The sequence below is a fragment of the Columba livia genome, chromosome 3 (assembly GCF_036013475.1).
Source record: "Columba livia isolate bColLiv1 breed racing homer chromosome 3, bColLiv1.pat.W.v2, whole genome shotgun sequence".
NCBI classification, from domain to species: domain Eukaryota; kingdom Metazoa; phylum Chordata; class Aves; order Columbiformes; family Columbidae; genus Columba; species Columba livia.
Genome location: NC_088604.1, coordinates 109,045,193 through 109,068,130, shown reverse-complemented (window position 1 = coordinate 109,068,130; position 22,938 = coordinate 109,045,193). Strand labels below are relative to the sequence as shown.

General features: G+C 54.2%; 1 protein-coding gene across 18 annotated transcripts in view; it reads left to right on the top strand.

The window, feature by feature from the left end:
• LOC102093755 (cullin-9) overlaps window positions 1-22,290 on the top strand; it is a 36,492-nt gene extending 14,202 nt beyond the window's left edge. For 2 of the 18 annotated variants that reach the window (XM_065058936.1, XM_065058928.1), the window contains 36 exons: window positions 1,821-2,011; window positions 2,489-2,873; window positions 3,083-3,278; window positions 3,530-3,737; window positions 3,841-4,034; window positions 4,177-4,394; window positions 4,534-4,768; window positions 5,169-5,274; window positions 5,593-5,823; window positions 5,987-6,077; window positions 6,166-6,337; window positions 6,550-6,655; window positions 7,023-7,118; window positions 7,201-7,376; window positions 7,584-7,729; window positions 7,809-7,985; window positions 8,243-8,358; window positions 8,857-9,039; window positions 9,369-9,526; window positions 9,855-10,065; window positions 10,157-10,322; window positions 10,472-10,617; window positions 10,761-10,878; window positions 11,280-11,476; window positions 11,557-11,816; window positions 11,894-12,257; window positions 12,562-12,702; window positions 16,702-16,866; window positions 16,956-17,119; window positions 18,028-18,121; window positions 18,340-18,414; window positions 18,898-19,008; window positions 20,052-20,169; window positions 20,518-20,651; window positions 20,841-20,935; window positions 21,319-22,290. In XM_065058936.1, the coding sequence (XP_064915008.1) occupies window positions 1,821-2,011; window positions 2,489-2,873; window positions 3,083-3,278; window positions 3,530-3,737; window positions 3,841-4,034; window positions 4,177-4,394; window positions 4,534-4,768; window positions 5,169-5,274; window positions 5,593-5,823; window positions 5,987-6,077; window positions 6,166-6,337; window positions 6,550-6,655; window positions 7,023-7,118; window positions 7,201-7,376; window positions 7,584-7,729; window positions 7,809-7,985; window positions 8,243-8,358; window positions 8,857-9,039; window positions 9,369-9,526; window positions 9,855-10,065; window positions 10,157-10,322; window positions 10,472-10,617; window positions 10,761-10,878; window positions 11,280-11,476; window positions 11,557-11,816; window positions 11,894-12,257; window positions 12,562-12,702; window positions 16,702-16,866; window positions 16,956-17,119; window positions 18,028-18,121; window positions 18,340-18,414; window positions 18,898-19,008; window positions 20,052-20,169; window positions 20,518-20,651; window positions 20,841-20,935; window positions 21,319-21,517 (6,143 nt within the window). In that variant the 3' untranslated portion in view covers window positions 21,518-22,290. Of the gene's footprint in view, window positions 1-1,820; window positions 2,012-2,488; window positions 2,874-3,082; window positions 3,279-3,529; window positions 3,738-3,840; window positions 4,035-4,176; window positions 4,395-4,533; window positions 4,769-5,168; window positions 5,275-5,592; window positions 5,824-5,986; window positions 6,078-6,165; window positions 6,338-6,549; window positions 6,656-7,022; window positions 7,119-7,200; window positions 7,377-7,583; window positions 7,730-7,770; window positions 7,986-8,242; window positions 8,359-8,856; window positions 9,040-9,368; window positions 9,527-9,854; window positions 10,066-10,156; window positions 10,323-10,471; window positions 10,618-10,760; window positions 10,879-11,279; window positions 11,477-11,556; window positions 11,817-11,893; window positions 12,258-12,561; window positions 12,703-16,400; window positions 16,565-16,701; window positions 16,867-16,955; window positions 17,120-18,027; window positions 18,122-18,339; window positions 18,415-18,897; window positions 19,009-20,051; window positions 20,170-20,517; window positions 20,652-20,840; window positions 20,936-21,318 lie in introns of those variants that run through there. The other 16 variants (XM_065058933.1, XM_065058930.1, XM_065058932.1 and 13 more) reach the window with 16 other exon arrangements.
• Window positions 22,291-22,938: the final 648 nt, after the last annotated feature.

Sequence of the window (22,938 nt, the reverse complement as noted above, 5' to 3'; positions counted from 1 at the left end):
CATGGAAAACTGTCTTTTATCATGCCTGTGATCTTGTAGGAGTAATTTGGACTTAACTGCTGCAAGAGACAGAATGTGCATGAGATCACCAGCTAATTAGCCACTTCAAAATATTCTTATTGCCAGTTGAAAAGATGGCTTCTTTAATGGCTCCCGTCTCTTGTAACTAAAGACTTAACTGCACAACAGTTTGAAGTGGCTAAGTTAAAACAGATTGGTTAGACTTTGCCTTTTTTCTTTATCTCTGATTTTGGCAGAAGCATAGGCTCTGTTTCACTTCCGTGTAAAACTCTTTCCAGTCATGATATCCCACATAGAAAATGAATGGAAAAAGTAGATGCTTTCTGCTATGTATCTTGTCAGCTGGATAAATTAGCTCACACGGACTGACTGTTGGTAATCAGATGTGTATGTAGTTGCTCTTGGCACGCTTGGGCGTTTTGTAGTGAGTTTGTCCCTTTTCTGTTGAGTCTTGAGGTGGTCTTGCACTGGCAGAGAGAACTGCAAGTTGTTGCGTGGCAGATATCAGCAAGTGTTCGTTCAGCTCTTATTTCTAAATTACCTAGGGAATATCTAATCTACGTAATGGATTTTATTTCCCTTTCTTAATTTTGAATGCATTACCTAAAAGGAGTGTGATAACTGTGCAGACTTGTTTTGCTTTTGCCTGTAAGTGTTTGCCCTATTAGCAGGGAGGAGGCATTTGGAAAAGAGAGAAGCTCATAGCAGAATTAGCTTCCAATCTATTGACTTGTTTAGCGTCTTGGACGTGAGCCAGCAATGTGCACTTTCAGCCCAGAAGTGCAATTGCATCTTGGGCTGCATCAAAAGGAGTGTGGCCAGGGTGGATCGAGGGACATGATTCTGCCCCTCTGCTCTGCTCTGGTGAGACCCCAGCTGGAGTCCTGTCTCCACCTCTGGAGCCCTCAGTACAGGAAACACATGGACCTGTTGGAGAGGGGCCAGAGGAGGCCACAAAAATGATCAGAGGGCTGGAACAGCTCTGCTGTGAGGACAGGCTGAGAGAGTTGGGGTTGTTCAGCCTGGAGAAGAGAAGGCTCCAGGGAGACCTTATTGTAGCCTTTGAGTACTGAAAATGGGTCTATAAGAAAGATGGAGACAGGCTTTTTAGCAGGGCCTGTTGTGACAGGACAAGGGACAATGCTTTTAAACTAATGGAGGGGAGATTCAGGTTAGACATGAGTAAGAAATTTTTTTATAGCAAGGGTGGTGAAACAGTGCACAGGTTGCCCAGAGAGGTGGTAGATGCTCCATCCCTGGAGACATTCAAGGCCAGGGTGGATGGGGCTCTGAGCAACCTGATCTGTGTCCCTGCTCATAGCAGGGGGATTGGACTAGATGAGCTTTGAACGTCTCTTCCAGTCTATCCTACGATTCTGTCTTGGGCCAGCTCTGTTTCTCCTTCTGCAGCTGTGTGCTGGCAGTGTGGATTCTGCAGGTGGTGGGTGTCCCAGTGCATTGCCCTGGCTGCTCCAGGCACTGTGGGAACAGGCTGGAGGACCAGTGAACTAGAGGTGCCCATTTTGAGCTTGTGCTTTTAACGTTTACAGCCCAAAGAGGTTCAAGTGAAGATGTTTATCCCCATCTCTACAGCTTCTCTAGGGTCTCCTCCCAGATTGTTCCCCCGCTCACTGCCTTCCTGTCACCTCCCTTTATCATAGCAGGCTGTGGGACAGTGGGAATCTCTTCTGCCCAGATGTTCTGCATGAGCTCTTTCCCTGGGGAGCACGGGGTGTGCAGCAGAGGATGGGGAGGTTGGCAGGGCTGTCAGTGCCTGTCCTTACTCTGCTCTCCTGCAGTTGCGCAGCCGTTTTTCTGCAAGCCCTTTGGGGTGCTGTACTCCCTGCCATACCTGCGCGAGCAGCCGTCCAAGGCTTCAGAGGTCCTGAGCCGTTCTGAGTGGTGGGAGCTGCTCTTCTTCGTGAAGAAGCTGGAAGCACAAGGGCAGAAGGAGATCATCTGTCTCATCCAGCAGGACCAGGGGGAGCAGGTGTGGGGCAGAGCCTGCAGTGGGCAAATGGGAGGGAGGGAGGAAGAGAGTGAAGCGACTGATCCCAGAGGATGAGACAACAAGCGTGAGCAGTGCAGGGACAGCCTGAATGGGGCAGAAATGGGACTGAAATGGGTAAGTGAGGGATGGTGGATGTGTGGGGAGCTGGGCACAGCAAAGGGGTGAAAGAGAGAAAATGCAATCTCCCATGACCCTGGAAGAGTACAGTGTCCAGGGAGGTTTGGGTAGGTGAGACAAGCCTATGGGGTGATTCTGCTGTTTGTGGTTGGGTGGTGAGTGCAGGTGGGAGGTCTGGGCTGGTGGCGGTTGGGTTGGGGACAGCCAGGGGAGGGTGGCACTGGGGAGTGGCCCTGAAGGCCCCTGGTGGTGCAGCCTTTCTGTCTGTTTTGGCACTGGCTGTCAGGAGGGGCATGGGGTAGTGAGTGCCTGATGGTGAACTTGACCTCATCTGTCCAGCTGTCGGAGGTGGATGAAGAAGCCCTGATCCAGCTATCGGTACCTGTGGAGCTGGCCCAGAAGGTGCTGCGGGTCTTGGAGAAGAAGTGCCAGCGCAGCATCCAGCGTGACCTGCGAGGGTCCCACATCTACACCAAATACTTCCTTGGTAGGAGGGCTGAGCAGGATGCCAGGTTGAACACTGCGGTGTCCTCGGAGGGTGCTGGCTGCAGGAGCACTGACCCTGAAATCACAATGGCCAAGGCAGCGAAAGAAGAGCTTTCTGCATCGACAGTGCCACCTCATGCCCTCGCTGCGGTGGCTAAGTCAGATTCCCAGCTGTTTAATGAGCTCCTTGAGAGAGAAGGGCTGTTCTTCCCAGAGGTGCCAGAGGAGCAGATCAGAGGTAATGGCCTGCGATGCACTGGGGCACCCACATGGAGCTGGAGGTGGCTCATTGCCATAGCGGAGGAAGGCTCTGGGCAGGGCACCTGGGGGTTGCCCGGGGAGGGGGGAGCTCGTGGGTGCTGGGTCTGTGAGTGCTCAGTGCTATGGGAGGTACTGGGGCGTCACTGCTGCCCTGATGTGCCCATGTCTCTGCCTCCCTCCCGCCAGTGCTGGGCAGCTCCGATGAGGCGAGCGAGAGGGGCTCGCTGGCCAAGATGGCAGCCGTGGTGGACGTGATCCAGAGCAGCAGCTCAGAGCTGGGACTGTGCTTAGCCGGGCTCAAGCACATCATGAAGATCCTGGAGGAGGAGCCTGAGCCGCGAGTCAGCAAAGTCCAGGGTGGGCTGGGCACCAGGAGTGTTGGGTGAGCCATGGTGTGCTGCACACCCATCCTGCTGGTTGTGGAGGGCTGTGTTGGCAGGATGGGGGCCAGTGCTGGAAGTGGGAGTGCAGATGGTGGCAGTGGGAGTGTGAAGGCAAGAGTGGTGGATCTTGTGTCCTTTTGTTCCTGGGGCTGACCCAGCTGCGGTAGAGCCATGTGGACAGGGTGAAGGTGGCTGGCAGTGCCAGCAGCAGTGCCAGGCAGCTGCTCCTGAGGCATCCTTTCCTGTGCAGGGAGAAGCTGGTGAAGGCGGTGGTGGAGCTGCTGAGCACTGAGGTGGCAGAGAAGGCCCTGGTGGCAGTGACGCTGCGGCTGCTGGCCATACTGATGATGAAATACGACTGGCGCATGGCATTTGCCACGGAGGGTGGTGTGTGGGCCGTGCTGGCAGGCATGCAGCAGCACGCCTCCTCTGCCCTGGTGCAGCAGGCCGGCCTGGCGGTGAGTGTGGCAGAGGATATGCTGGAGGCGGGCAGGAAGGGCACTGGCTTGCCCAGGTGTGGCGAAGATGCCCACTGCCCTTCTGATTGCTTGGACCTTGCAGGCCCTGAAGGTGCTGGTGGGAGCTGTGGCTGGCGAGCCAGAAGGCACCAGTGGGAAGGTCTTGCCCCTGAACCAGGCTGACATGCAGATGATGCGAGAGATCTTTGCCAGCATCGGCTCTGCTTCCAGCGAGGGCTCGGCAAGCCTGCTGAGTGCCATCCCTGCTGCCATGAGCACCATGCAGAGGGTGCCAGGGTAGGGGCAGAGCGAGGGCAGTGGCTGGGGGCGGGGGGACCCTCTGTGTTGAGAGTTGGGCAAGGCAGGCAGGTGGCTTGTGGGTGCAGGGGAGGCTCTGTGCTGGGGGGAGGAAGGCACCTGCATGGCTCTGTCCCTGCAGGGGCTCCTCAGGCGTGCAGAATGGGTTGCTGGTGGTGAACATGCTGATTGACGGCCACCGGGGCCTGGCAGAGCAGCTGGTGAGCTGTGACCTCCACACGGTGCTGCAGAGCTGCTGGTGGGACAAGCAGAGCACTGGCTGCCCTCAGGCCATGCTGGCCCTCAGCACCATCAACCGCCTGGCAGAGCACCGGCTACCTCTGTGCCTGGAGATGGCAGGTACCGTGCACCCAAAGCCCCACTGTGCCCCGGCCCCGGGACGCAGTGGGCACGGCTTGCCTCGCCTGTGGGGCAGAGCACCCCATGGCATGGCTCCTGTGAGTGCCTGGGCCAGGCCTGTATGTCCCTGTCCTGGCAGGCAGAGAGGTGCCACTGGGCCTGGGGGACATGCAGACACTGCTGGGCAGCCTGGGGGACAACAGCACCTTGTCCAAGGAGGTGGTGGTGGTCCTGGAGCGGCAGCTCTGTGCCGAAGGTCCTGTCCCCTCTGGTGAGGCAGCCCGGCTGCTGCAGGACCACGGGTGCTTCAGGCTGCTGCTGCGCAGCTTGAAGCTGCTGGGGACAGAGAAGGCCATGAGCTTGAGCATCCTCAGGTGGGTCCCTGAGCATCCTTGGGGGGTCTGGGTCCTCTGCAGCAGGTGTGAGTGCTCATGGCGATGTTTGCAGGACACAGCACATGTGTCGGTGCTGGTGGGGCTGTTCAACTTTTGACTGTGGGCCAGGGTAGGTGCACCCCAGCACATCCACAGGTGCTGATTGGGGTGTCCCAGGGCATGGTGCCACGTGGGACAGAGCAGCACATGCCTGGATGCTGTTTGGGACACGCCAGGGCAGTGCAGCAGATGCCTGGGTGCTGGTGTGGTGTCCGAGATGCCTGGGGAGCCTTGGCTCCCGGTCCATGTGGAGTGCTGGCTTTGTCAGAGGGGTAGGGAGCAGGGCTCCCCCTGGCACTGCTGTCTGTGCCCCAGCTTGAGTTGGCCCCCTGTCACTCAGGATCCTGAACAAGTTCCTGGAGGGTTACCAGGAGGATGTGCTGCCCTGGCACGAGTGTGTGGAGCCCTGTTTGTTCTCCCTGAGTGCGCACAGCAGCGATGGGGAGGTAAGGAGGCTGCGGGACTCCCGGCGGGCAGGGGCAGCTTTGGTGGCTGTGCTGTGCGTTGGCTGGGCCCAGTGTTGGTGAAGCAGGTCCCTGCCTGCTGGAGTTCAGTGTGCCATGGCTAACGCGCTGGGAGAGGGGGGCAGTGGCCATCCTGGCCATGGCCGCATCCTCGTGGCCAGTGTGCCCAGTGCTATGCCCGGCTGGGCTCTGGCGAGCCCCGCTGCAGTGTCAGGGTGAGGGGGATGGAGCCCTGCAGCACCCGCTGCTGGGGCTGGAGGGCTCCTGGTGCCAGCCTGGCCACTCATGGCTGCCGCTCAGCAGGTGGTGCAGGAGGTTGTGGGCTTCCTGCACCGCCTGGCCAGTGCCAGCAAGGACTGTGCTGCGGTGATGTGCCATGCGGGCTCTCGTGAGGCTCTGGCCAAAGCCCTGGACAAGCACCGCACAGCCCCGTCACTGGCACCAGCCCTGCTCGACCTGGTGACCGACTGTGAGAAGTACAGCAGCCTCTGCAGGAAGCTGACAACCAGCATCTTGGCTGGCTGCATTCAGGTAGGCCTGGGAAGGCCCGGCTGCACTGGGCCTCTGGGTCCTGCGGCATCCAGCCGTCCCTGGCACTGAGGGGCAGCCGTCTGCTCCCTGCCTGCCCCAGCCCTGTGGTGGGCAAGGGGAGGAGGACCCAGGGCCCCTGGTAAGAGCCTCACCCATCCCATAGCTGGTGTTGGGGCAGATAGAGGAGCACCGCCGGAGCCAGCAGCCCATCAGCATCCCCTTCTTTGATGTCTTTCTGCGCAACCTGTGCCGAGGTGACTGACAGCAGGGAGTGGGATCTGGAGCCCTGTGCCTGGTATGTGCTGGCCAGGCGGCTGGAGGCTCCATGTGCGCTCCCCACAGGCTCCAGCGTGGAGGCGAAGGAGGACAAGTGCTGGGAGAAGGTGCAGGTGTCCTCCAACCCCCACCGGGCCAGCAAGCTGACAGACAGGAACCCCAAGACCTACTGGGAGTCAAATGGCAGCACCGGCTCCCACTTCATCACTGTGCACATGCAGTGTGGGGTGCTGGTCAGGTGGGGCTGGCTCAGCGGGGCTGGGAGGCCTTGGGGCCAGGAGGGCCAGCAGCTGTACAAGGAGGAGAGGGCTTTGGAGGCTCTGTGTGAGCCCTGCCCCAGTGGTCCCCATCCTGGGGGCTGCTGGATGTGGGCAGCAGTGTGTGGGGCTGGCAGGGGCCAGGGCAGGGGGGTGGGGACAGCTTGGCAGCACCATGTTTGCTGTGCTGCAGGGAGATGAGCATGCTGGTGGCCAGCGAGGACTCCAGCTACATGCCGGCCCGTGTCGTGGTGCTGGGGGGTGACAGCCCAACCACCATCAGAACCGAGCTGAACACAGTGAGTTTGGCACAGGCTGCTCTGGCCATGGGGCCCCACGGGAGCAGTGGGCTGGTCCTTGCTGTGCCCTGTGAAGGTGTTGCCCTGGCCATGGGGCCCATAGGGAGCTGGGGCCAGCAGGAGCTGCTGTGGGAGCCTCCTCCTGGCTGTAGGCAACGGGAGCTGGAGACCTGGGTAGGGGCAGCCCTGCAGCCCAGCCTGCGCTGGGGCTGTGAGCCATGAATGGGGCCCTGCCGGGGGCACCCTTTGGCTGTGTCGGGGCTGCTGGGGGACACACCTCATGGCTGTAATGTGGGGTGACTGGGGAGCACGCAGGGTGACTGGTGCTCGCCGCCTGGCGTGCTGAGAGCTCACTGTCTGCCTGCAGGTGACCATCCTGCCTTCAGACAGCAGAGTGGTCCTGCTGGAGAACATGACCCGCTTCTGGCCCGTCATCCAGATCCGAGTGAAGCGGTGCCAGCAGGTAGGGGAGCAGGAGGCGACGAACTGGCAGTGTAGGGTGTCGGGGACAGGCTGGAGGAGCTAAGGGTCACACTTTCCTGTAGGGCGGCATTGACACACGTGTGCGTGGCATCGAGGTGCTGGGTCCCAAGCCCACGTTCTGGCCAGTCTTCAGGGAGCAGCTGTGCTGGCGAACGTTCCTCTTCTACACTGTTCAGGCTCATGCTTGGTGCCAGGAGATCTGCCGGGACCGGGGACGACTACTGCAGCTCTTTGGCCGGTGAGTTGTCTCCCGACTGTGTCATCATGACCCCAGCGTCCCAGGGCCTGGGGGGATGGTGGTGGCAGCCCGCAAGGGGGACCGTAGGGCTGGGAGAGGAGCAGCCGGGTGTCCCAGCTGGACAGGGAGGGACTCTGGCTTCTCCTGGCCGCCAGCAGTCCCAGAGGGCCGGGGCCACCTTGCAGTCCCCCACTGTGTGCTGCCCAGCTGCTGTTGCAGGCTGAACCAGGCTCTGCGGCACGAGCAGGGCTTTGCCGACCGCTTCCTTCCTGACGATGAGGCAGCCCAGGCCTTGGGCAGGACGTGCTGGGAGGCCCTGGTGAGCCCCTTGGTGGAGAGCATCACTAGCCCAGGTACCCTGTGCTCTCCCGGGCCCATCCACACTGTGCCTCAGGCTGAGGCACCCCGCTTTGAGTCTGGTTGGCCTCGCAGACCCCGAAGGCATCAGCGCCCTGGCCTGGCTGCTGAGGGAGTACCTGGAGAGTGTGGAGCTGCCCCGCCGTGCCACCAGCCGCAGTGCTGTCTTTGGTTCCCGTGTGCGGCGCCTGACCCAACTCCTGGTGCATGTGGACCCCAGCAGCACAGAGCCAGAGGAGGCGAGAGCAGCTGGTGAGTGAGGGGCTGCCCTCCCATGGAGCTGGGGGATGGTGGTCCCGGGTGCTGGGCTGTGGCTGTGGGGATCTGCCTGGGAGCTCTAAGGAGAGTCCTGTGGCTCTTGAGCTGGGGAAGAATGGTGGCTGTGCCCCCATCGCGGCCATGCCTCCCCGGCATCTTCTCTGCCCCTTGGGGAGAGGGGGAGGCTGCTGTGGTTGCTGTGTGGAGCCTGCGCACAGAGCCACACTGAGCCCAGGGCTGTCCCTTGGCAGGCGGGCAGGAGAGGAAGAACAAGGAGGTGCCAGCCAGAGCTGCAAAGGCAGCGGTGGAGAGGTCGAGCAGCCTGTGGGGCATCTCGCGGTGCTGGCGTGGTGTGGTGCAGCAGCAGGTAGAGCTTGGACAGCCAGTTGTGAGGCCAGAAAGGGCATGTGGGACTGTGTGCTGGGCAGGTGTTGTGAAGAGTGGAGAGCAGGGCCTGGTGGTGCCCTGGGATAGTGGGGGGGGTGCGGGGCTGTACCTGGCCTCTGCAGGGCCTGGAGGGGCATGGGGACAGCCCTGCTGCACTTGCCACCCGGGCAGGGCTCAGACATCAGCCTGGCCCTTGTGCCCGGGCTGGGAGATGGGTCCAGCGTTGGGCAACTTATTCCTGCTGGGTGGCTGCTGCACTTCTGTCCTGCCGCCGCAGCCTCTGCTGAGCCCTCGGGCTCTGCTCCCTCCTCACCCCAAGTGCTCAGCAGCCCCTGACAGCACCAGGGCCTCCAGCTGGCCTCTGGCCAGGACCCAGGCAGCCGGTGTCGGCAGAGCAGGGCTGGGGCTGTGGAGGTTCCCGCAGGGCACAGGCGCGTCCCACTGTGGGGCTCACCCCTGTCGTGCTGCCTCCCCGCAGGTGCAGGGGTTCTTGGAGGTGGCAGGGCAGGCACCAGACCTCGTGGAGCGATACTGTGGGCTGTACCAGCGCCTGCGTGGGGCCACGGAGGAGCTCTTTGGGCAGCAGGCCGCCTTCATGCTGGCCCTGGGCCAGGGCTTTGCAGGGGCTTTGCTGCAACTCTCCTTCCTCGCCACCCTGCACGTGAGTCAAGGGAGCGTGGCACCAGTGCCGGGCCCCAGTGTCACCAGCCGCTGGCACTGCCTGGGAGGCTGCCCTGGCCCACAGCCTTGGGTGAGCTCCGGGTGGGGGGTGTCTTAGCCCCCCAGTCAGGTCATGGAACCTAGTCCTGTGGTGGCCCTGGATGGTACCCAGCTGTGAGTGCTTGTGTGCTGTCCTGGGCTGGTGCCTGCACACCCTTGGCCCCTGCCCAAGAGCCCCAGGGTTTCCTGGCTGTTCCCCCCAGGGACTTTTCCCCAGCCCGGCCTTGGCGCCCGGTGAGCCCCCTCTGCACCAGCCCTGTTCCTCTGCAGGTGAGCGAGCAGTTTGCCCGCTACCTGGACAGGAAGATCCAGGAGCTGCAGGGGGCTGCAGGCAGCATGGGCCCATTGCAGCAGCTGCAGCAGATCCTGGAGCCCTTTGTTGTCTTCAGTGGCCTGGAGCTTGCTCACACCTTCGAGCACTTCTACCGGTGAGGGTGCCATGTCTCCACAGCACCAGAGGGCTGGTGTGGCGTGGCGAGGGAGGTGCAGGTGGCACTGGGGCTGTGGCTGAGCCTGGGCTGGTGTGGCTGTGATGCTCCCGCTTGCTTTTCCCATCTCTGGTGTGGGGAGGGGAAAGGCTGTGAGGGCCTGTGGGCGCTGCCAGGCTGTGGAGGCACATTCCCTGCTGGTGACAGGGAAGGGAGACGGGTGCTGCCTAGCCTGGCACGGAGAGGGCTGAGGCCATCTCTGCTGGTGGGTGGCTGGTGGCCACAGGGCTCGGGCTGGCTCCTGACCTGACCCTGTGGCCTGTGGCAGGCACTACCTGGGGGACCGGCTCCTGGCGCAAGGGCTGTCTTGGCTGGAAGGAGCTGTCGTGGAGCAGATTGGGCTGTGCTTCCCCAGCCGCTTCCCCCAGGAGATGCTGAGGAACTTGGCCGAGTCAGAGGAGCTCCAGCAGCAGTTTTACCTCTTCCGGCTGCAGGAGCAGGACAAGTGGCTGGTGGAGCTGGACACGGGCCTGGACGAGGTGAGCGTGCCGGTGGGGTGGGGAGAGCAGGAGGCTGCCCACGTTCCTCACAGGGATCCCGGGGCCTGTGCTGAGCTGCCCTCATGTCCAGGTGCTGGGGACAGCCTCGGTGGCAGATGTGCCAGAGGTGAAGGTGCTGGCCCTGTCCCCACGCTGCTGGCCTGTGTCCCCATTCTGCTACATGGATGAACCTGGGAGGTTTTTCCCAGCTGCTCTGAGGTCCCCCCTGGATGAGTTTGCTGCCTTCTGCAGGCGGAGTGAGTGTGGCGGCCGTGGGTGTGCGGGGGGTCTCGTGGTGCCCAGCCTGCCCCTCAGCAGCTCAGCCAGCGGCAGCAGCAGTGCTGGGAAGCGCTGGGAGTGCCCAGCAGAGCTGGCCCCAGCCCTGCGCTGATGCCGTCTCTGGCAGGCCAGAGCCAGCTGGGCTGGGAGTGCTCAAAGCCTCGGCGGCTGCAGTGGACATGGCTGGGCCACGCCGAGCTGCAGTTTGGAGACTGCGTCCTCCACGTGTCCACCCTGCAGATGTACATCCTGCTGTGCTTCAACAGTGCTGAGGTAGGAGCTGGTGCTGCGGTGGGTGCTGGAGCACAGCAGGGTTGTTCCCTCCCTTCTGGTGGGGTGTGCGGGGGTGTTTGGGGCAGAGGCCCCCCTTGTTTGGTGGGGCTTGGCCGGCCATTCCTTTCCATGCCCTCCTGCAGGAGGTGGCTGTGGAGGCCCTGCTGCAGGCCACCGGGCTCCCTGCTGAGCTGCTGCACCATGCGCTGACACCGCTGACCCACGGCGAGGGCGTCCTGGTGCGGAGCTGCACGCCAGGAGGTGGGTGTGGGGCTGGGCGCCCCTGGGGGTGCTGGGGTGAGCATACCAGAGCTTGTAGGGGAAGCGAGTGGGCTGGGGTGGGTCTGTGGGTGTTTGGGGTGCAGGTCTGTCTTTCAAGTTGGGGGCTGGGGGTTGTGTGTGGGGCTGGTCTTGGGGCCACGTGTGGGGTGTGTATCAGCGTGGGTCGGTCTCGGGTGTGTGTGCAGGGTTGGGGAACAGGGCCAGGGGTGGTGGGTGTCACTGTTGCTTGGGGCCACATGTGGGGAACAGGGATGGGGCCGACACCTGTGAAGGCCGCAGCAGGAGGCCCATGGCTGGGTCCAGCAGCCCCACGTGTGTCCTGGGGCTCCTTCAGGGCCCAGCTCAGGGCCTGGCTGACCCGGGCTGGGTGCTGGCTCCAGGTGTGCTGCAGGTGAACCAAGCAGCCCTGGCCTGTGCCTCTGGCCGCCACCTGAGGCTGCTGCCCCAGCAGAGGTACCTGCAGGTGGAGAGGGCTGATGTCAGCACCCTGGAAAGGAAGAGGAATGTCCTCTGCTGCCTCATCACCCGCATCCTCAAGGTGGAGAAGCAGCTCCACATTGACAACCTGGTGTTTAGGGTATGGAGGGATTGAGGAGGAGAGGGGGTTTTCCTGGGTGCTGCACTGCATTGCAGTGTGGGGCTTCCTTGCTGCTGTAGGTGATTGATGCCTGTCAGAGGGGCGAGTTGTGTCCAGGGCTGCAGTTCCTGAGCTTCTGCTGCCACAGCGTGGACGTGCTGTCCTGTGTCCTGTACTTACTGAACCAGGGCTATCTCCGGCGCCAGGAGGAGAGGCCTCATGTCTTGGAATACATCTCTGCTGAACCCACAACACCTCTTGGGGGCCAGGCACAGATGGTTTTTCAGAGCAGGCCACCAGAGGCATCTCTGGATGATGATGACACAGACTGCCTGTATCGGTAGGGATGCATGTCACCAGATGTGGAGGGGTGTGCATGTCTACCCTGTAGGGACATAACACATTTTTCCATGTCAGGTTGAATCCTGGGATAGGCAGGTTGGAAGAGTTTCTCATGGCAATGCTGCAGGTGCCAATGGGGCACACACTTAGTCCAGAGGAGGCGAAGGTGCTCATGAACCAGACAGTACAGCAGGTCCAGGATACTCTGAGCATCCCAAGTGATGTTGCTCGGCACCTCCTCATGCACTGCAGGTGGAATGTGGATTTCCTGATCCAATGCTATATGGAGAACCCTGAGACCCTGCTTATCTCCTCGGGGCTGCAAGTACAGGATGCCCAGCCCCCCCCGAGCCCAGGAACCCACTGCCCAGTCTGTGTGAACCAGCTGTGTCCTACTGAGAAGCCACCAACCCTCTGCTGCATGCACTACTGCTGCAAGGTGAAGGTCCTGGCGTCTTTCGCTCCTGTAATTTGGTAGGGAATTGCTGCTGCCTAGTTGGTGGCAGTTGATTTGCTGTGGTGAAGCTGTTTTCAGGTGATTTTCACAGATCACACACATTCTTTTTCCTCAGCTCCGTTGTTTATTGTGATCCTTCAGATCCAAACGTTCCCACCTTTGTGCTTTTGAGTATTTATCCATGGTTTGTGGTGGTTTTGTGCACCCTCTGCTGGGTAGGGTGGGCTTCCAGGGTGGCATGACCCAGGTGGTGCAGCTCCTGTTCTCTCCTCTTCTGCCTTCACAGCCCTGTTGGAGTGAGTATCTTGCGACTCGCATTGAACAGAACATGGTTGTCAGCTGCACCTGTCCCATATCTGAGTGCCGTGCACAGCCAACTGCAGCTTTCATTTGTTCCATCATTTCCTCCGAGGAGATTATAGCCAAGGTGAAATAGGAGAGATGGTTACTGGGTGTCCAAGCTCTATTTCATTTTGGTCAGCACTAGCAGATAATCTTGCTGCTAAGATTACTAAGACTGACAGTGTGATAATTGAGGCAGACCAGATTTCTGACCAGTGGTGTCTGTTGTCTCTGATCGTGGTAAATACCAGCTATTCAGGTACTGACAATGATCAGTTGCAGCCAATTTGAACAAGTTGCCCTGATGTGCCCACTGAAATGTTATGTTGCCCTTTTTGCTCAGTAGGGAGCAAACATACATAACATCAGGAAAAGAGCACAGTGGTATTTCATTTAAATGTGTCTCCAGCAAACAACATTTCAGGTGCATCCTTAGTTGAGGACCAGGTGGGAACTATGATAGCAGCTCACGCATGACAAGTGTCCTCTGCTGGTGTGCTGGAAGCAATTGTAAAATCTAGGACAAATGAAGAGGAAACCTTTAAGCACTTTCATTTTATTGCTGCCTCAACGACCCCAACATCCTTTCTCTTCTATCAGCCTCTGGCTTTGAGCACTCCACATTTTTGTGAAGATGACAGAAGTCATCACATCAGACTTAATCGTTGCTCTAATTAAGTCTGTGTGGATCTACATACATCTCTAAACTGGACTTCCTGAGCTCTCCCCACCTTAGATCTCAGTCAGCAGGGGGGAAGCAGGAGCTACTTGTTCTGAGGCAGAAGCTACTTTTTCTCCCTGTTGTTTCAGTTTTGAGTTATTTCTTAGAGCTGAATGCACCTCCCCCCCGCCCTCACCTAATGTCAGTGCTGTGGCTGTTGCATGACTGACTATTTTTGTTAATTGCTGAGCAGAACAAGTGTCTCATCTGTTTTCCACTGCTCTGTTGTTTGACAGGTCTCCACCAGCAATTGCTTCTCCAAAAATATTCTCCTCCTCTTCCAGCTTGTTACTGTTGTTATGATCCCATGTGAATAGTCATAATGAAAAATTAATAGTAGTCATAAAGACTGCTCCATCTTATAATTTTTCTTTAACCTTGCAAACTGGCAAACAAAATGGGCAAGGCTACAGAAGAGCATTTCCTTTGATGTATCTTTTGTATCTTGTTTTCTATAAGAAGTGCTTGGAGAATTAGTTCACGTAGCTGGGCAGTTAGTTTTTACTGGCTTTGCAAATCCTATAGTCACACCTGTTTGAGAGCAGGATTTAATATCCTGTTGCTATGGCCATTTTATAAAAAAAAATATTGCAGGTCAGTGTGAATAGGAGTCAATTTTAACAAGTTGCTCTGATGCTCTCACTGAAATGTTATGTATTCCCCTTTTTGTTAAGGCCTCCTGCATAGTCGCACATATAGTCATAGAATAATTTAGGTTGCAATAATCTGTGGGGATCTCTGGTCCAACCCTGTGCTCAAAATAGTCAGATTCTTGTGCAAAGATCGAACGCAGCAGTTAAAACACACTGCTCCAGGTGCAGTTTTCTCTGCATCTTACAGGTAGGTAGCTCTAGGCAGTGGTAAGATTCTCCTCTGCTGCCTTCTCCCCAGGCTGAACAAACCCAGCTTGCCTAACATCCCCTCCTATGTTCTGTGGTCCAGCCTCTGTCTATCTTGATGGCCTGTGGATGACATTTTCTCTAGTCTGTTAAGGTCTTTCTTTGACTTGGGAGCCCAAACTCTTCACAGTATCCAAGTGTCAGCAGTGCCAAATAGCTGTGAGAAATGTCTTGCCTGCTGACTGCACTCTTGCTAATACATTTGAGTTTAAACTTTCATACTCGTTTTTCTACAAAACATAAACCCTAGCATATTTCTGAAAGAGGTTTTCTCTCAACCTGGTTCCTTGAGAGTCTGTTCTTCAGAGCTGGCCTTCAGGGATTCTTTGCTGGGAATCATGCTATGGGCTCCATACCTGGATTAAGTCTAGCACACGCAGAGGTTCCTCTCAAGATCTGTTGGTCAGTGTCATGTGATACTTGGCAACTTCCTGATTGTACCTGGCTAGTTTTCTTCCCAAATCTTCATTGAACACTTGCTCACTCTCCTTTTAGACTTCCCAAGAGCAGCTGTTTCTCTTATGGTTCCAGTAGGAATCCTAGATCTACTTCAGCAGTTGCATCTCTGTCTCCTCCTCACCAAGAAAACAGGATAGAGTGAAACTCCTGATGTGAAATTCAGCCTCTGTGAAGGCTGTGATTTGTTGTTGTCTGCTGAATTCAGTACCTATTTATCTCTCTGGGTACTGGTGTCTGGGCAGAAATGATCACAACGCCTATCAACGGGATGACAACAGACACAGATGTTGACTCTCTGAGAAGAATGAAGTGGCTTTGTTGAGACTTAAGCCTCCACCAGGCATTTTGCCATGACACTGGCTGACATCCTTGCAGCCAGTCAGTGCACACTCTCTGGTTTAGGTTGCCTGGGGGAGAGAATGAACAAGAGAGAGAAATGAATGTGAGCCCTGTCTGAGCCCTTCAGTGCTCAGGGCTTGTACCTTTTATCTCTAGTGCTCGTTGTGATCTGTATTGTCATTTCTGTGCCTGGTGGCTATAGAGCAGCTTTCCAAGTATGCAAAAATATCTGTAGGAGGTCTATGAAAATGATAGGGTTTCTCCTGAACTTCCTCTAGCTTTGTGTATGTTTGTAGTCCTTACACTGTAGTATTATAACTCAGCATAGAAAACTAAGCTACAATGTGCAGTATAGTTGCATCCTTGGGTGCCTACCCAAGCAGTCCCTTATTGATAACCAATTTGCCTTTTCCTCTGCAATAATATTTACAGGCTGTGGGCAAAGTGAGTCTCCTTCCCCTTTGCACAACGTGTAACTAAGCAAAAGTCTGCTGAGGAATTTAGAAAAACTTTAAAAGAGCACCTGGCAGCTTTCTATGGTGAGATGATTGGCCTTGTGGATGAGGGAAGATGTTATCTCAGCTTCACTAAGGCTTTCTATAATACACCATCATCTACAACATCCTCATAGAAAAAAACTGATGAGGTTGAAGCTGTATGAGTGGACAGTGAGGTGGCCTGCTGGACTCAAAGGGTTATGGTCAATGGCAGAAAGCTCAGCTGGAGGGCAGTTATCAGTGGTATAACCCAGAGGTTGACACTAAGATTAACATTGTTTAATATCTTCATTGATGAACTGGATGATGGGACCAAAAGGAAAAAAAAAAGGATCATGGTGAAGAACAAGTTGAACATAAGCCAGCAAGTATACCCTTGTGGCTAAGAAGGTCCACTAGCCTCTTAGGTTGAATTAGGAAGAGTGCTGGCAGCAGGCTGAGGAAGGTGATCCTTCCCCTCTACCTAGTGTTGGTACTGGAGTACTATGTCTATTTCTGGGCTCAGCAGTATGAGACAGACATGGACATATTGAGGAGAACCCAGCAAAAGGCCACAAAGGTGATTCAGGTTTTGGAACACCTCTAGGAGAAGCTGAGAGAGCTGGGTTTGTTTAGCCTGGAGAAGAGAAGCCTCAGGGTTGGATCTTATCAACATGTGTAAACACGCAAAAGGTATTAAGGGGCCAGATTCTTCTTAGTGATATCCAGTGAAAGTATGAGAGGCAGGAGGCACTAGCTGAAATACAAGGAATTCCATTCCATTTAAATGTAAGAACCTTTTTTTTTTTTTTTTTAACAGTATGGGTAATGGGACATTGCAACAGGTTGGGCAGAGAGGCTTGTAATTACTATCCTTGGTTATACTCAGAATCCAACTGGACATGGTCCTGAGCAACCCTGCTTTGAGCTGGAGGAGTTGGACTAGTTTTTATCTCCAGATGTGCCTTCCAACTTCAGCTATTCTGTGGTTATATGAAACAGCCTCCAGATATAACATGAGGGGTGTGGAATTTACACAAAGGGGATGAAAAGGTAAACTAACTTAGTGCCGTTTTGTTGTGAGCAGTTGTTCAGTCAGATGTAGAGCCCAGAGGAAACAGACCCCAGTTGTAAGGCTTAATCATGCAGCTTCTGTGCCTTAAATCTCCTTCCTGGTTTCTTTATTACAGTATGAAAAAGCCCTCCTCAGAGGCTATGTTGAATGTTGCTCCAACCTGACATGGTGCACCAACCCTCAGGGCTGTGATCAGATCCTCCTCAAGGATGGACTTGGTTATGGGGCAGCCTGTTCCAAGTGCTCCTGGATATCCTGCTTCAACTGCAACTTTCCAGAGGTGAGGCTGAGCTGTATCACAGGGAATAGTGTCTTGGGTTTGGCACATACTGTTTGGCTTTTGTGTGGTTGACTGGTTCTCTCTTTCAGGCCCACTATCCTGCCAGCTGCAGCCACATGTCTCAGTGGGTGGATGACGATGGGTATTATGAGGGAATGACAAGTGAAGCCCAAAGCAAACATCTGGCTAAGCTCATTTCAAAGCATTGCCCAAGCTGCCAGGCTCAGATAGAGAAAAATGAAGGGTGCCTGCAGTGAGTATCCATTTTTGTTTGCTACTGGAGACAGGAAAGGGCAAAGACATACAGTTAGGTCCATGTGCCTTTTTCTGATTTTTTTTTTTGGCTGTGGAGTAAGAGTTATATCAGGTCAGTTTTATAGTTTGAGAGGAATGAGTGATTGCTTTTAATTCCTAGTAAAAGCAAAATGTTCCCCAGCATTCAGAGTTAAATCTGTTGATCGCTCTGTAGCAGAACCCAATTGCATTTTGCAGTACCTTTTTATAGCATACACTTCTCTGCACTCAGAATCAGCTGTAGACATACAGAGGTACAGGTTAGGGAAGTGGATATCTCAGCACCGTTTTTTCTTTCATGCTCACCTATACCTGTAACTTCAAGCAATTTTATTTTAATTGCCTCTTTTGAATTGGCTTGGATCTCTGGCAGCTTTTTACATGATAGGGGAGTTACCTCTAGCCTTAAAGACAGGGCTTAGGAGTCACCGTTTGTTTCTTGCATTGGCACAGCCCTTAGTGCCCGGCTGTGATTTGTCCCCACAAGTTGTGTGTGGCCCCAGGGCTGTGCAGTGCCTTTCTGCTCTGTGCAGTGCTGCATTACTGGTGCAAGAGGTGAGGTGCTCATGTGGATCTTGCTTCAAAATGTGGAATGCTTAGTTTACCCTAGAAGTACTTGGTAAGTTAGGACCATAAGATTGTGCTGCCAGTTTACCCAGCTCATTTTTGGAGACACAATGAGTGGTTTTAAGCATCATCTGCTTCCAGCAAAGGCTTTAAAAAAAAAATACACGCAGGGAAATGCATAGTACTGAGTGGATGGCAGTGACTGGGTTGTACGCTCCAGCCCTGTGATGTCAGGGAGCACTGGGAGGAACTGTCTGCAAGTGACTGAGTGATTCCCCTTGTTCTTCTCCTACCATGCAGTATGACGTGTGCAAAGTGTAATCATGGCTTCTGTTGGCGTTGCCTCAAGCCCTGGAGGCCGACTCATAAGGATTATTACAACTGCTCTGCTGTGGTGAGTGGTTTGCTATATCCCAGTGGTTCCTGCTTGTGTTCAGGTGCACCTGGCCTGTCAGAGGGTAAGGATCTCCACTTGTGTCCTTTACTCTGGACTTTGTGCACTTGCCATTAATATTGGTAGTATTGTCAAAGTCTGTATGTGTGGTAGCCTTTTCCAGGCAACTCTGGTACTTGAGGGAAATTGCTACCGGTTACTTCTACCTTTCCTTTCAGGTGAGCAAAGCAGCTTGGCAGGAGAAGCGTTTTCAGGATTACAATGAGAGATGCATCTTTCATCATCATGGAAGGGTAAGGCCTCCTCTTTCCTTTGCAGATGCTGACTCTGTTCCCTTAGCCCTGGTGAGCAGGACAGCTTCTGTTGTCTATCACTGTATGTCACCTGAAGCTAAGAAGCAGGCTTCAGATCCAGGTGGAGATGCCTGGTCATTTCACACTTGCTCTGATGTTACAGATAGTTTTTAACCTGCTTTCTTCTACTAAGTCTGTTGTTGAAATTGAACATCTCACTTGTGGTGTTCACATGCTCGAGCTGATGCGATACTTGGAAGCAATGGCGACTGAAGGCTCTTCCTAGAGCTGAGATACTATAAAAGGTTGAAGGGATGGCACAGTAGAAATGTCATAGTTGGGTACAGTAAATGCTCTCCTGCTGCCTACATCTTCTGGAATAGCACTTCAAGATGCTTGGCAATTATCTGTGTTGAAATTAATTTTTTTTATTTTGTGGAGCTTGACATTGTCTTTTTTTTTTCCCTCCTGTGGTTATTGCAGGAATTTGCCATGAGTCTGAGGAACAGGGTTTCTTCTATCAGTGTGATGCCAAAAATTAGGACTTTGACCTTTGTTCTTGATGCCTGCAAAATGCTCGAACAGGCACGGAAGGTAAGGCTGGATAGCTTGCTAAGGTTTAGGCTTAATTCTGTCAGTGTGCTTTATGCCGTTCTTAAAATTAGGAGATGGCAGCCTTGCTCTATTCCAAACAAGGGGAGACAGAATAAGCGTGAGGGGAGGAATAGCATCAGGGCAGAGGAAGAGGTCATGTCTGCCTTTCCCTGCTCTCACTTTGAGTTGGGCTCTGTGTTCCTCACAGTCAGGTCATAGGATTTGGAGCTTAGCCTAAGTTGACACCATGGAATTAGTACAAGGGTCTGTATTTAGGGTTTTCATATACTGGATTTGGTCCATTCCAATTTGCCTTTGCAGTATTGCCTTTGCAATATATGCCTTGTTTGTGCTGGCAGGCTTGATTCTGAGAGAGGCATGTAAAACAAGGGTGTCTGATCCTATTTTATCTTTTCCATATGGTAGCGCCTGTGTTTGGCAAGACACATGTCACTGTTGCTTTCTTCTGCTGGCTTTTCTGGCTCATTTCTTTAAATGGAAACCATGGTCTTGTTTCCTGCTGGGTGCCTGGATGGCTTTAGGGGTCATTCATTCATAATAGGAGTTTGTCGCTTGTTGAAAGGCCTTTGTCGTGGGCTCTTGGTGCATGCACCATGCTTGCTTCCGTTTGGGCTCAGTTCTCTCAGTTCATTGCCACTTGAGTTCAGCCTGGGATGCCTGGCAGAGTGTAGATACTGTGTGCTGGTTGTTTTGACTCTCCACCTGCTGATCAGTCATACTTATTTTGCATTTACAGTCTGTGTTCTTGTGCTGGTTTGCAGGTGGAAATAACTGGTTATTTCAGACTTCAGTACAAAATGATTACACATTCATTTCCAATCCTATGAGTAGCTCTGGGTACCCCAGCACTGCTTTCACTTGGCATGATGGTTCACTGGGCTATTGCCACAGCCCCAGAAGCACTGCCAGGCTTCTCTCAGCCACTGATACATAATGAAGACTAGAAGGGTTTGATGCTACTCTCTTCTTGCCCACTCTGAAGCTGAAGGAGGATGCTTACAGCATGATCTGTTCTGTTCCAGGTGCTGGCCTACTCCTGTGTGTACAGCTACTATAACCAGGACACTGAAAGCATGGATATTGTGGAACAGCAAACCGAGAGCCTAGAGCTGCACACTAATGCTCTGCAGATCCTTCTGGGTAAGCCCCACAGCCTGTCTGAAGTAGAGAGTAATGTTCCCAGCTGTCTGGTTCAAAGGGTGGCAGCTTTGTAGTGGGGCAATAGCGTACACACCAGCACACAGCTGGTCTCTCTTACTTCTCCCAGCCCATTTTGCCTTCTTGATGTAATTTCTGGGAAATCCACTGAAGCAGTTGGGCTGCCAGTGGAGACTGATGCAGTAAGGAGCAACACGTTCCTTTCTGAAAGAGGGAATGTACATGCACAGGAGACCTAAGTAGCTGTAACTGGCTTCATAATCAGAGCCAAGGGACTCAATCTCTGGTTAAGAGTGTGGGAAACAGTATGACTTTGGCCTTGAATTGTAGAGGAAACCCTGCTGCAGCACCAGGACCTGGATTCTTCTCTTCAGCTCCTGAAAGCAGAGCATTTCAGTGCTGGTTTGGAGTTGGTACACCAGATCAAGCAGCGCCTGTTTGCAGTTCTCTGGCAGTCCACACAGGTGAAGTCCACATACCTGTTAGTGCCTTGTCTTGCTCTGGTCTAGTTTGATCTTGGGCAAACATAGAAAGGGGGTTGATCAGCTGAGAGGTTAGACTCTCAGTGCTGTGTGTATGTGGGGAGGGGGTTTGCAGCACTAAGTAAGCCCCAGCTCACATATTGTCTCTCTTCTGGCTGTTCTTCATGCTAGCAGGATTTCCGTGTTGGGCTCCAGACTTTGGCTGATCCTGGTCAGAGAAACGTGAAACTGTCCAATGTGTCTTCTTCAGCCTCTGCCTGTGTAGGGTGAGTTTTCTTAGTGGGATAACAAGGAAAGGTGGGTGAGTGCAGACAAAAAGCAGGTGACCGGAGTATTCTCCTGTGCTTGCTGACATACAAAAGAGTTAATTACAGATACTGATTACTTGCATCCTGCGTTGTGGTTTGAGGTAACTATGTGACATAGTAGTGAAGACCAGAAAACCTCTTCTCTGACACGGCCCTGTGCTGCATGCATGGATAAGGCCATTTAATCACCTTCTCCTAGGTGCACCTGCACAGCTGCTGTGACCCTGAGGCATGGCTTTGGGTGGGGATACTGAGGTGATAGTAGTATGGAGGATGAGGGTGGTGTGGGGCTGGGTTGTGGTTGCTGCTTACAGCCAGGGCTCTGCTCTCCCCCTCAATAGGCCAAAACATACCATCTCGTGTGACTCCCCCAACCTAGAAGAAGGTGGAAAAGAATCCGAAGAAGAGGAGTATGAACCACAGTGGCAGGAAGACTATGATGAAGATGATGACCTTGATGAAGACAACTTTCTGTTTGGCAATGAGTCAGATAACCTTGATTGTGACTCCTACTTTGATGATGATGATGCCTATGACTAGAAGTGGGCTGTCACCCAGCCCACCAGCCTGGACCTCTGCCTCTACTCTGTCTTGATCAATTTGTTTGTATAAGCATCTTTCCTCAAAGACAGCGAGGAGCTTTCAGGCAGAACAGAGGCATTTCCTCTGAGGGCTGCTTGCTCAGTGACTTCCTCTTATGCAAAAACATTGCTCTGGTCAGGTGGGCTATGTTACTGTGGCCACCTCTCTCAGAAAGACATCTCTTTGCCTTTCTTCCTTGTCTCCATTTCTGCCCATAGGTATCTAATTGGGTTAGAAAATTGCTGTCCAGCTGCAAAGTGGGGATTGCTGAAGGACTGTTCTGTGCCCTTGGCCATGCTCTCCCCAAGGGCTGGGCACAGGTGAGTGTGTCCTAGTGCGGCACTCTCTAGTACAGCCGGTGTCTAGAAATACTGTAAAGCAATGTGTTTACACTCAAGTCAGAGCCTCCCACCTGGAGCTGGTGGGGTTCCCTCCAGAACCACAGATGGATGTGGTTCAGTGCATTCCCCTAGCTGAGTGGGAAAGCTTTTTTGCTGTTTGTTGGAGTTGGTGTCTTCTCTGCTATGAAGCAGGATGGGCTGCTATGAGTGGCCCAAGTGTGCAGGACCGTTTTTGAGTGTATAAAGGTATGCATGCACACACACATACATGACATATATACATACATATGCAGATGTTCAGATAATACTTTATCTTTGCAAAAAAAAAAAAACCCTGAGGAACAAGGGTTGAAAAACCATTCTGTTTAAAAAAGAAACAGTTTTCTTCTAGCACAAGCCTCTTGTTGTCTATGGCAAACATGGGTGTGAAGAGAGAGCAGAACATTCTCCAGTGAGGAGGATGTGACCTGGATGTGCTCATCCCAGGAGTTACTTGAGAAACTGGCGTGGGTTTGGGATCCTCACCCAGACGGTGCAGTCTGCCCTGCAAAGTGGCTTTTCCTTTCTGGGCAGTTCAGGGAACAGTATGAGGCATGGGGAGGGATGGAATAGAGGGCAGGGGACCAGACCATCCAGAGTGATGGGGCTAGTATTTTGTGGAACAGCTGCAAGACAGAATTCTTGCATGTTGATGGAGGTGGTCACATCTAGTGCCCACCAGGAGGGAGATATGGGGCTGCAATAGGGGCTTGAGGGGTGATTTGGAAGTTTGTGGAATCGTTTTGAAGATACAGGGCTCTTCTCAAGCCTTGGGTATCATCTGGGAGTGAAGTGGGGTTGTTAGGGGATGCTGGGCAGGGGACAACTGTCAGGGGTAGGCCATGGAGAGAGGACTGATTTTTCCACTCCCACCCTCCTTGCTCCTAGCCCTGCCTGCGGTTCTTCCTCCTGGCTGGACCCCGGAGCCTGTCATGGTAGAAGTCCCAGCTCTGTTGTCTCTATGTGGCAAATGGGTTCCCTACCCACAGTCAGAGATGG